This window comes from Arvicola amphibius, chromosome 8 (genome assembly GCF_903992535.2).
Source record: "Arvicola amphibius chromosome 8, mArvAmp1.2, whole genome shotgun sequence".
Taxonomy (NCBI): Eukaryota; Metazoa; Chordata; class Mammalia; order Rodentia; family Cricetidae; genus Arvicola; species Arvicola amphibius.
The window spans coordinates 96,451,110-96,464,455 of NC_052054.1; the positions used below are offsets into that span (position 1 = coordinate 96,451,110).

General features: G+C 39.1%; 1 protein-coding gene across 1 annotated transcript in view; it reads left to right on the forward strand.

The window, feature by feature from the left end:
- Positions 1 to 341: 341 nt before the first annotated feature.
- The window catches only part of St8sia4 (ST8 alpha-N-acetyl-neuraminide alpha-2,8-sialyltransferase 4), an 89,268-nt gene continuing 76,263 nt past the window's right edge, over positions 342 to 13,346 (forward strand). Inside the window, exons 1-2 of the mRNA XM_038339316.1 lie at positions 342 to 755; positions 6,618 to 6,749. Coding sequence (XP_038195244.1) covers positions 358 to 755; positions 6,618 to 6,749 — 530 coding nt within the window. The 5' untranslated portion in view covers positions 342 to 357. The remainder of the gene's footprint in view (positions 756 to 6,617; positions 6,750 to 13,346) is intronic.

The window sequence follows — 13,346 nt, forward strand, 5'->3', positions numbered from 1 at the left end:
TCTAAGATCCGACACACTCTTTGCATTATGTTGTCAGATAGTCCGGACACTCGTGGATCCGTGGCGTTGTCGTTTAGGCGTCCTAGGAAACGGTAGGAGTGTGTCTCTGTGTGTGTCAGGGTTTTTGAGTATGTGCGCGAGAACGCGCGCGCGTGTGACAGTGTGCTTCCTCCCCCGGCATAGTGCAAACCGAGCCCACGACGTTACTCTCCTAGCAGCCGCCAGCAACGCAAGGCAACAGCAGCCTCCGCCCCCTCAGCCCGGTGATTGGCTGGCCTTGCTTATCAGTTCCCTGTTACGGCGAGGAAAGGGCCAGTGACGCCCCCAGCCCAGCTGCAGAAGCGACCGCCACCTCCTATGCACAAGGTGTCACATTTGAAAAGAAACCTGAGCCCCGGGGAGACGGCGCCTAGCGACCCTGGCCTGGCTAGTGCAAACTGCGCGGCAGAGCGCTGGGCAGCGCTGGGGATCCCAGAGAGCTCCACCGCAGAACATCCTAGCGACCTGATTCTGGGATCTCGGCTCCTCGCTCCCTTCTCAATTTTCAGATTTCTCCCCCTCGCTTATTTCCCCAAAACGGAGCCTTTATACCAGGAGAAGGTGCCAGAGCTGGGGCAACCAGGACTTTCCCGGGCACCCAAGATGCGCTCCATTAGAAAACGGTGGACCATCTGCACTATAAGTCTACTTCTGATCTTTTATAAGACAAAAGAAATAGCAAGAACTGAGGAGCACCAGGAGACGCAACTCATCGGGTAAATGCGTGTTCAGGATATGACACAGTCAAGCCATAGTGAAATGGGCATAGAGTGACGTTTGGATGGCTGTGTGTGTTGGTTTGAGCTTCTGTATGGCTAGTGCCATGAATTAAATAACAATGGCTCTTTGGAGGTGTGTGTGTGGGGATGGGGGGTTCCATGCTGTTTCCTGTATGAGTTTAACTTGTCCTGTCCTGTGCGGTGGTGGTGGTGGTGGTGGTGGTGGTGGTGGTGGTGGTGGTGGTGACAGATATATTGGCACAGGGTGCCGCTTACCAAAGAAGTCACTGCAGAAGTGTCAACAAAGAACGTGTGCCCTTGTCAGTTTAATGCTTGAGCAGAACTCAGGAGATGTCTTTCCACATCGAGTCCTTGTCTTTCCTCCCTTCTGGGTCCTGCCAGTCTAGGAAAATACTATAAAAAGCGGCTTTCTCGAAAGGCAGAAGTTTAAGTTCACAGAAGAGGAAATGGCTCTTCTTTACTCTTCCTTGTTTGTTTGTTTTTGATTTTCGTGGTGGTGGGAGGCGCCTGTGAGATCTGTCTTCTTTCTTTTTTAATTTTCAATTACATTGCCAATAAGGATGATACCTTACTTGCTCCTCCACTGGTAAAACTCCTGGGTTTCGTGGTTTCTGTTTTAGAAGGGCACTATGCCTTCACAGTCTGTTTTCTTCTCTTTCTTGAGTTTGTCAAGATGTGTTCAAAATCTCCGCCCCAGCCCCATTAAGTTCTGTAAATATCACACTTCCTTCCTCTCTCCCCTGGCCTCTCAGCCTTTGAAGTCTCTGGAGAGCAGACCTCCTTGTAACTTCGTGTCTCTGATTGACTTGGAAGCTTTTTTTCTGAGGATATGATCCTCCTTGTCAACTCTGTTAAAAGTCCTGTTTCGGAAATCCTTCCAAGCCCGGAGGTTTCCGCAGTCGGAAAGAAACTGCCCTGGCTGAGATTTCCTTCTGTTTTTAAATTGTCTCTGACATTTTTAAAACGAAGAAAGATGCTTGCCATTTTTGTTTGCGCGGGGGCACGGGGCTGGTAACACACACACTGTGAAACTTTACGCAGCTCTTTTCTTAATATCCCTGCTCCTCTATGAGTAATCAGTCGTATTTAAGTGAGCAAGACGCAGGTGTATCCTCGCGGAAGGACTTGCCAGTCTGTACAAAGCTAGCCTAACAGTACCACATTCAAAGGGGACTGTAGGAGAAAGGAAAGCTAATAAGGAGTAGACTGAATGGTCCTTATGCTTCAGCGAACCTATTGAAGGTCTGTATCAGAGAAAAGAAAATAAATAAATAAAAGACCCATGTGAGGTCGTTTACACAGAAGTGGGTGGTTTGAAAATCCAAGTCAATGGTGGGAAAGAAAAAAATGGGAGGGGTGTGGGCATCCCAAGCAGACCTGTTTTTGCCAGGCAGACAAAGGGGTCTTGAAGGTGGTGAACTCGCGCGTGGGAATTCCTGGAAGAGGCGGAGGCTGGGGCTTGTGAGTAGAGGCTCTTTGTTCCCTTCTGAACTGATGGGTTCGGAAGATGAGCCCCAGCCTAGACAAAGCAGCCAAGCCTCCCCAGGACTCCAATGGTTTGAGACCCTGGTGAGCAGCAGTGGGCGTGGCGACGAGCAGGGTCTCCAAATACTGGAAAGGAATCATTTCCTAGCTTGGGTAAACTGTCTCCAGGGAGGAGGCATGCACCCCAGTGCCCTGGGGGGAAATAACAGATCCAGGACGTTCCGCGTTTCTCAGCGACACGTGTTCTGTGGCCTTTTTTCTGGAAACCTTTAGAGAGTGGGCGCAGCTCTGGGAGGCACTAAACAGAGGTGGGGAACCTCAAGCAGCCGCACGGTGGCTGGGTAGCTCTACTAAGCCGTGGCCTGCACCCTTTGCCCGCTGAGCTGCAGTTTCTTTGGTCCCAGATCATTTGAAAAGGATTGAGGCAGTCACTTGAGTTAACAAAACAGGAAGAGAGGTGTGCCTCGTGTCTAGCTTTTCCTCTCAGAGAACTAGCAGCCAGAGCAGGATAAAAGGAAACGGATTGGAGGGTTCATCCTTTCTGAAAGGAGAGAACCTTTTGTGACAGTCAAACAAAAAAATTCACGCTCAAAGCTCCTCCTCTTTAAATAAAGCCGGCAACTGTGGTCCTTTCAGAACAAAACAGGGATCTGGTTGTGGAAATACAACCCTCCCCCCCCCACCCCCCACCCCACGTGCTGGAGGAATTCTGACTCCCAGGAGTTCCAGACTCAGTAGCACAAGGTGGAGCCAGTGTTGCCAGGAGCAGTGCGGGGAAGCTGTTGTCTCTAAACATTCATTCCCTTTCCTCCAGAATGAAACATTACGGGGGAGAAAAGCACATGCTTTTCTTTCAACTCCCCAGCCGTGCCTCTGGTGGAGCAGCTGACTCTCAGCTAACTCATCTCTCTTCTCCCTGCGAGCTTATGAGGAGAGACCACTTTTGAGGTGACTTAAAGAGCCAATGGACTCTGGAACCCAGACCAAAGCTTCATTTAGAAGTGAAGTTAACAGAGGCAGTGTACAGCCTTTGGGGGGCACTGCATGCCTTGCAGGTGGGCCATAGTGTCAACCCAGTCCTTTAATCTTACGTTCCTCTAGGTTCATATTCAATGTCCCCGTTCCCATAAGAATCTCCTAGCAGGCAGTGTCTGTATTCAGCCCTTCCTCCTTTAGCAGACCCCAAGCACTCAGTGCAACATCACTCTTTGTCCCACTTTCCCACTTTTTCTGTTTGTCAGAATATATTGGAAATGGCTTTGGAGATTCCCACATGCGATACATGCACAGGGACATCTAATGAGGAAGGAATTCGCAAGTGTGACAAAGTTAAATGGTGCAGAGGTGTCTGTTTGGATCAGATTCCCCAGAACTTGCTTGGCCGACTAAAATAAGACTTAAGCATACTTGTCCATTGCACATCTTCCCCCCTCCCCTTGAGTCTGCTTACATTAGATTACTAAATTATCAACAGTTAGGACTTCTGGCGTTCATAAAGCTGAGAGTAAAGTTAAACACTGGTGCTTAGATTATGCATAGGACAAGTGAGTTTCAATTTGTTTAAAGGTAGAAGGTGGTTTTGGAAATCAACATCCCATGGTTTTCCACTTTACATCATAGATTATCTTTATAATTATACTACACTATATCTTACCTTTATTTGTTTGACACTCTAGTAATAAAATGTGGAAATACCCCCTGCTTGGATTCAAGCTTAGTTTGATATTACTTTTAGAAGTTTAAAATAATGAGGAAGCTTAATCTAGTCACATTGATTCCAAAGCTAAGTAGCCATTAGGAGCTTCAGTAGGATGATACTTGGCTGTAGAGGCCTAATATCTGAAAGCATATTTAACCACCTTTGTCGTGTATATCAGAACTGAAGAAATAAAGATTTGCAAAGTCTGGAAACTCATATCAAGGAGAAAACACCAACAAAAGATTTGTAGATATTCAGTGACAGAAGTAAGAGTATTCCTTAGCCGTGGAAGTTCTATATTATCATCTTTGTTGACTTTTTTGCAGCACGGTAAGCAGGAAAACTAGAAAATTACAACCTCTAGGACTGAGTGTTTTCTTTGACATCTTTAGACTCTTCCCTTTTAAAATGGCACGTTGGATGTTTGGGAGATATCTCTGTGCAAACACAGAGATATCCACTCTGTGGATGTTTCCAGTGCAGAAGACATGTCCAGGTAGAAAGAGAAGCAAGCAGTGGGTGGAAATAGCCATCATCATGCCTTGAGTTCATGGGAAGGTAGTAGTCTGTGTTAAGACAGAGTGAAGCTAATATCGTGTGCAAAAACATCTCTTGGGACCTGCCTAGCTTTGCAGAAAAAATAAAAGTATGCTCTCTAGGCTCAGATGACTGTTCTGAGAATAAAAGAGAAGTTTGAGGACTTGTACCCGCCCACTTCCCTTCAAGGTTCTTTCCAATGACGAAAGCGTGATGTGTGGCCAATCACAAAGTTAACAGAAGCAGTTCAAGCAGTGAAGTGCTGTGGTGGCATAGTGTCCACAGAAAGTGTACTTTTACGTTTTAAAAATTGCTGTTTGAATTTTGATTTTAGAAGGTCTGATCAGGCTCCATAGAACCAAGTCTATCATTATGAAAACCACTGAACAGGTAGAAATACACCCGTGATTAAGTGCCATACTAATATATAAATTCTAAAAATTCAATCTCGTGTGCAGTTTTACTTCTATAAAAACATATTGGTTGGAAAGATTATTACCCTAACCTTTGCAATCTGTAGTAGAAAAGAGAGATTGACCGGTATGAATGGAGTGAAGATCCTTGTCTCTTCCCACGAAAATAATGATAATTTATGCCTGCTTAAAGGTGTATGCCAAAGTACTAAGGTTAACTTTTGTGAACATCCATATTTTCACTCACATGTAATTATTATCATTAATAGTATAATATGAAAATTAATGACTGGATCACTCCATCGTAAAATTTACTCTGTTTCCTAACATCCTAAGTGACCTCTGCAAAATGATTATCATTACCCTTGCACAGACATGCCAATGTGTCGTTTTCATCAGTAGAACTGTGTAAAATATTAATTTTTATGGAGTTCCAAATTTCAGAGGGAGTGGCTTTCATATGATTTCAAAATCAGCACAGTGAGTTGCTTTAAATTAAAATTAGCAAAATAATGCAAAGCAAGAAACAAACAGCAAGCCTGCAGTTTGAGAATCCTTTAACAGCTGTGAAAGGCTGTGTTTCTATTGGTAGAGAAAATTCTCTAGGCAATATACACACATTCTGACTTTGTGATTTTAACAATCATGTTGCTTTTTAGCAATGCTACTGAGAGGCAAAAAAAAAATTGCTCCGTAGTTACAGTAAGTAACCAGTACAAATATTGAAAGAGCTAAGCTTTTTCTTCCTCTGCGATAGTGAATGTCCTTCTAATTTTCTGAATCCTTTACCAGAATCAGAAAGATAAATGTCTGTTCAATGGTGAACTGCTTAGTTCTACAGGTCCTCATGGCTGAAACAAAACAAAACAAAACAAAAAACTGTCTATCACCATTGTAACACCACCAAAACCATAAAATCACCAGTTCACATGATATACTATTTACTAGAGAATATTAATTAAAAGAGGTGGTTGCTTTTAAAACAATACAAAAGCACTAGGTGTACGAACAGAATGAGTTTTCTTCTCTGTCTCCTGGGAATCTCATCCTTATGATGTTAGAAAATAATTCTTTTTAAATTGGCATTTCAACAATGTTTGAAAAGTTACTTTGTTAGAGAGAAAACGTACAATCTCCGCAGTCATCGCTTATTAAGTAATGCTATTGCTGTTTGTCATAAGGCTAAGGTAAGACACAGTGATCTAGTGTAGTAGCGCCCAAGAATACAGAGCAAACACTGCATGACATCAAAAACATGGACAGATCTGCTATGCACAAGATTTTCTCTGTAGTCCTCAGTAAAAAGTATTTTCAGTACTTTTAAATGAAACTTTACTTTTGCTTTCTCTGAGGCAAAATTAATCTTGGTGGCCAAAGTCCTAGGCTTCCAGAGTCATTGACCAAATATCACACTACTTAGTGTGTAGGCAATGGGGGTGGGGCTAGACGACATTGGAGCTTTGATGAGGGTTGTTTTTCTTCAAATGTCCTGAGGTCTGTCTTATAGGAAAGACAGATTCTGTTCTAAAAAATTATGCAGAAGTTTGTTGGGATAACATCCGTCACTTAATTCCTAGAATATCCCCCTTCATGCTTCTCCTCTCTGCTAACTTGTGAAAATAATATATAACTTTTAATCACTAATGTGAATATAATTGTAGTGCTTCTGATTCTCACACAACTTGCCTCTTTGTTTTGTTTCAGAGATGGTGAATTGTGTTTGAGCAGGTCGCTTGTCAACAGCTCTGATAAAATCATTCGGAAGGCTGGCTCAACCATCTTCCAACATTCTGTACAAGGCTGGAAAATCAATTCTTCCTTAGTCCTGGAGATAAGGTGAGTTTCTTTAAAAAGTCCCCCAAATTTTACATCGTGATCTTAAATATGTTGGGTTTGGCAAACTTATATTGGACACTTGATTTATGGCTTAAGTGTGAATCCTTAATGAAAAAGTGAATCAGTTATATTTAATGTTCCTCATGGAAGAATGTGGAACCAAGAAATAAAATCATTGCATAGTCAAATTTTCAAGGATGATGGACTTTTGAATATACTATCTTATTATCAGTGGAGTAAAATATTGAGCTAAGTACTAACCTTTAGCATGTTTTTACTCAATTGATCAGGACAGACATTCATTTTAGGAATCATTTTCTTAACTTTTCTTTATTGAGACTTCATTCTGATTTGACATTTAACTGCATAGAACAGAGGTTCTTTGATTCCTATTGTTTTAAGTGTTCATGCCTGTATAATTTCATGTGAAAAAGGGCATAAAAATCAGCAAATAAACATTCTAAAGTTCTGACTTATTCTTTTTTTTTTTTTTTTTTGCTTTTTCGAGACAGGGTTTCTCTGCAGCTTTAGAGCCTGTCCTGGAGCTAGCTCTTGTAGACCAGGCTGGTCTCGAACTCACAGAGATCCGCTTGCCTCTACCTCCTGAGTGCTGGGATTAAAGGCGTGCGCCACCACCACCCGGCTTTTTTTTTTTTTTTTTTTCTGACTTATTCTTTACCAGACTGACATTTTAAGCCAGGATGAATTATTGAAGCAAACTCCGGTGACTCCTTATAGCCATTACAACACTCTCTTTTATTTCAACCCAAAGTTAATGAGAGAATTGGATTAGACATTCCTAAGCATAGAGGAACTAAGAATCTCATTTTCCCTTATACTTTCATTGCACCATTGCTGTGGTTGGTATGCCTAAACTAGAACATTTTGGTAATTAGGAACTCAAGAAGTTTGAGAGAATATATCCCTCCCTTATATACATAAAATTTCAGTGTTTTTTGCAAAATGCGAATTATTCATTGATGAAAGACTAACATCAGAATTTTGTAATAGTAACTGACTGATTAAAATGTGAGGGTCTCATCTTTTCACCAGCTTGACATTTGTGTCATCTTGTAATACCCACAGAGTATCCCTTCTGGTGTCTCCCATAGGTAGCTCTGCACTGGAATCTAATATGAGTTAGCCATGAGCTAATTATTAGGAATGAGGTGATAGAGGAGCATGACATTAAGTCTCAGAAGTTGATTGTAAGAGAAAAGAGAAAAAAATGATTGAAAAGAAAAGCTATTGAAAGTCATGACTTCAAAGAAAAATTATCTGGCAAGAAAGGTGACCTTTAGGTAATGCTACATAGATGATGTCCAAGAAAGCCATAAAACGTTATACAAAACAAAATTGCAATAGTTTAACCAACATACATAGCCATGCTTAAAATGTGTCATGTCCATGAAAATCTAAAAAGTGTATTAAATGAATACTACGCCTCCATAATTAATACTTCAGTACACACATTCCTGACATTTTTAAATAAATATTATATATATGGGACTTTAAATTTACATTTTACTTCTTACTAAGGTAGCCAATTTTAAGGTGTTAAATATAAACTGACTGTTGTGAGTCCTCTGTTAAAACTTTATAAATGAATGAAGGCTGCAATTGCAGTTCTGAAGGTGCGCTGTTTCAGTTAATAGCTGATAATGTGAATGAAATGTTAGTACTAGCTATGCTCATAGTTTTTCTCTTAACAGTCAAAGAGGTAAACAATGCAACAGTGAACAAATATTGAATAATACATAGAAATTTGCATGGAAGTAATAATTTGTAAGTTCATTATTGCAGAGTATGCAAACAGTTCGTAAAAATCACAGTTGCTTCTAGCAGCAATAACTACTGTGTATTAATCAGTTTGGCACCTGTAATAAAAGATTTAGTATATGAAAACATCTTGTTGTTTGACTTAGATTTTACAAGTCTGTTGCTAGTAATCACATCTGTGACAGGGTAGTTGGATACTGTCAAAGTTTCAAGTTTTACAAATATTCCACTTTGAATGCTTTGATTGGTCCATTACCTATAATAAATTTTGTTATTATAGGTAATTTTGTTATTATATAACAAATAGTTGAATTGTGTTTTAAGGTTTTTTTTTAGTTTTCTTCAATATTATGATTTTATTTATAATGATCTAATGACATTTCTAATAGATTGTTAATTTACATTAAAGTGCTCAATAGTTGTATGGGAGCCTTCCCTTTTGTTTTTGGGTGTGAATTGTTTCTAGTGTTCAGTCCTTCATCCCGTTTGGTCTGCAGCTTTCATTAGTACATCAGGTATTGACCTACCAGGCAATTGTATGGTAGAAAATGGTCGAAGGAGATTTGAGTTTCTTGTGCTCTGAAGACTCACGGTTTAAGGAGTTCATGCACTTTACAAGCAAACTTACAATCAAAGTGACTACCACATTCTAAGGCTTTGCTGTATCGACAATAGTTTGTTTATATCGTTGTCTTCAGAAGTGACACATTTCAGCTTCCTTATTTGTGAATAAGGCTGTTAATGTCAGCTTCTTCTCAGCGTCTTCTCCTGACCTATTTTTTATATATTTTGCTTCTTTTTTTCTTTTCTCAGTCTCCATATATTAAATAAACAAAACACTAAGAGGTGCAAATGCCACATAAAGGTGTAGAAATGAGTGAACTCAGCTACTCTCCCAAAAAAGCCTAACCAATAATTAGTGAGCTATTTCAATTTGTCATAGTCCTTAATCATATAAGACAGCTCAACTCAGCAGAAGTGCACATTTGTGTGTTTAGTTCCGTAAAATCACTTGCTGTTACATTTATAGATTTCTTTTCTAAAAAAGCACCACATACAACAGTCGCATATGAACTGTGATCAAGCAGTGATGAGAATGTTAATTGTGGCCTAAGAAGCTCATTTAGCCAGAGTTGGCCTTTCAATTCAGAGCTTTGGCTGAGCCAGTCTTTTATTGGAAAAATTGCAGAAAATACTATTTAAGTACTAAATGTAGAGTATTCCTTTATGGAGTACACGATATTTATTTGATGTAAATTAACAGAAATTATAAGTTGCATCATCCAGTTTTACGAAATTTATAGCCAAGTGTGAAGTGCTAAAGTGTATAACCAGTGTCTTCAATATATTGAAGTGATTTTTGTTTTCATTTTGTGTGATTGCTTCGGATATTCTTTTTGGTACTAAAACACCTCCCCCCCCCCCGCCCCCATAACATGTTCCTAAGTTCTGAATTGCTAAGTAAAAAAGGGACTTTGTTCTTTTAGACCTTTGAGGCAAAATGCTTCAGAAGATAGCTTTTAGACAAATTAGTCTTGTAGGGATTTTCTTTCCTTTTATAGGCAAAACCATGCACTCACCAATTTCTAAGCTCTTTCTCACACTGATTCTCCTCTCTCTTTTTAATATGCACTGTAACAAATGGATATCAATTTCATTATGATGTGTGTGTTTATACACAGAAGCTAATTTGATTTTCCACTTTTAATGTCTCCCTGCTGTAAGGAGTGTCACTCAGTGCTTTCTGGTGGCACAAATGTAGCTCCAGTGGAATTTCAGTTGCTACAACGCGTATTGTTGACAAAATGTACAGAGAAGAGAGAATGGCATGTGACGGCGGGTTAGCTATATTTAACACTTCACAGATGAAAACAGTATGTAGTAAATTAGTCCCCTGGGCCTCTGCAGCTGCTCTGACAACTGAGATGGGTGGTGTGGAAAGGGAAGTTCTGGTTGAAACTTCAGTTGAGAAGCTTCTGTGTAGACTCTTTCCTGTCAGTTTAACAGTCCACCAACCTTTTGGTTTGAGCCAGCTTTGTCTGGGAAAAAAAAAATGGTTTTTTGTGACTAAGATTTTCAGTTTCAATGAAAATGAAACACGTTTTCAATTTTTTTCCAATTTCCATTAGAACAGCCACTGTGAGTAGGTGTTGGCTTAACTAAAGACGTTTGAAGGTCTGAATTAGAATGACCAAATGACAGTTGGAGATCTGAGTAATCTCCTGCCTTTGTTCTTTTAAGTCAGACACAATCCCTGTCTTTAAATAACTGTAGTGGCTTGAACGCATAGCAAGAAAGTTTGCAAACTTTTGGTTCATGTACAATATAAGTTTTTGCTGACTTGTGAGTCTGTAACTTTAGAGTTTAAGCTGGGTTTCCATTTTTTTCTGAAGCAATTTTGCTTACTCTGCTGTTGAGCAAAATTAAATTCATATTATGTTCTAAAGTAAACCATTTATGTCTTTCTGATGAAACCTGAAAGTTTTTCAATTTATTCTAAGAAGTACATTTCCTGTTTTTAGGGACATTCAACTAATTATATTTTTCTCCCTTTATATATACAGTCTGTGACAACTACATATAGGAAATCCATGGGAATTCTTATGTCTCATTGCATTTATAATCAGATAAAGATGGTTTTAGCCTTCTAAAAGTGAGAAGAAACTAACCATTTCCCACTGGTTACAAAGGAGCTTTGTGCTTCTAGGCCACAATATTGTTCATCCATAATAATTATTGTCAGCATATTGTGAACTTCTACCAACCATTTTATCTCCAATAACTTCCTATGCATAATTTCAGCCCTAAAGTAAGAATTAAATGTATAAAAAGCAAAACATACAAAAAAAATCATTTAATGTCATTAAAAATCTTTTCCTTTTAGTTTTCCATTTTAAATAGCACATTCTACATTCAGAATGTTTTGAATCTTATCTAAAAGCTTTTTCTATTTTTAATTTTAATTAGTCTATATGATTTGGAATTTTTATGGCTTTTAAAGGTACTTTGCTTTTTTTAACTACTGCTTTGTAAAAACAAATGATTGGTAAACATATAACCCATCATTAGAAGAATACCCAGCTTTAACGTGTACTGTCCTTAGGATCTGATTATGTCACTGACTGCTATTGTCTCCCCAAAGTTACCCAGTTTATGCATCAGCAAATTTTGTTCAAACCTTTAAAACACCTTTTAAATATTTTCCCTAAGAGTAGCTAAAGTCCATGTGTACTGCTTACTTGGGCATCTGATGACACATTTTGAAACGAATCTGCTTCTAATTTTCTATTAGCCAGAAAAGAAATCAATTTTGGAAAGTCCCTCTTAATCTGTTCACATGCGTGTAAGTGTAACATTTTGATGCTGTGAAAGGGAGTTTCCTTTTTGCATTTCAAAGCTACACAAACGTCTTGTGTACCTGCGACTCTGATCATCTGATCTGAAGCTGCCAAACATGCTATTGTGGATCACAATCTTTTAATGCATCTACAGCCACCCATTTTGGGTCTCTTCAAAGGGAAATGGCAGCGTCACCCACTTCGATGATTAAACCACATCCGTGCAGTCTTTATTTCCAAGACAACCTTGCCATCTTCACAGCTAATGAAACGATGTGTTAAAGTATAGACAACAAGCTCTTCCTATGTCCTCTCAGGCAATCCAGTGGTGGTTAATAAATGTGTATAGATGGGTTTTTTTTTTTTTTTTGTGGTGCCACTTTTGATAGTAGGGGCTACATTTGTGGAGAATAACTAGATTCTTATAATGTTTGGTTCTTAATAATGAAACTTACCCAGTATCATAGAGCATAGACAATATTAGTACAAAAGAAAAATATGTCTCTATCATATATATTTCTACAAGGCACTGACTTTTATCCCTGTGGAATTGAAAGCTTGCATTAAGAGCATATTGGTAAATAAAATCTACTTTGCACACTTTATTATTGTTTTTCTCTGATTGTCTTTTGGTTGCTGTTCATTTATATAATCTTGGACTTTTGTATGTTATGTTCCTAAGCTTTTGTCTAAATAATTTCTTCAAAAGCTAGTAGGTCTTGGTCTATTTCCTTGACGTGAGTTACAAAAATGAATGAATTCTTCTGAAGATCCCTTTTTATGCTTGAAAAATTATTCTAATCTACTTTTTTTTCTGCTGTGCAGTACTCCATTTTGTAAATGTACCACATTTTCCTTGTCCATTCTTCAGTCAAAGGGCATTTAGGTTGTTTCCAGGTTCTGGTTATGACAAACAATGCTGCTATGAACAAAATTGAGCACATGTCCTTGTGTCACAGTTGAGCATCCTTTGGATATATACCGTACAAAAGTGGTATTCCTGGGTCTTGAGGAAGGTTGTTTCCTAATTTTCTGAGAAATTGCCACACTGACATCCAAAGGGGCTGTACCAGCTTGCATTCCCACCAGCAATGGAGGAGTGTTCCCTTTACCCCACAACCTCTCCAGCATAAGTTGTCATCAGTGTTTTTGATCTTGGTCATTATTACAGGTGTAAGATGGAATCTCAGAGTTGTTTTGATTTGCATTTCTCTGATGGCTAAAGATGTTGAACATTTCCTCATGTGTTTTTTCAGTCATTTTAGATTTCTTTGTGGAGAGTTCTCTGTTTAGGACTGTACTCCATTTTTTATTGGATTATTTGTTCTTTTGATGATCAATTCTTTGAGTTCTTTGTATATTTTGGAGATCAGACCTCTGTCTGATGTGGGGTTAGTGAAGATCTTTTCTTATTCTGTAGGCTGTCATTTTGTCTTGTTGACCATGTCCTTTGCTTTACAGAAGCGTTTCAGTTTCAGGA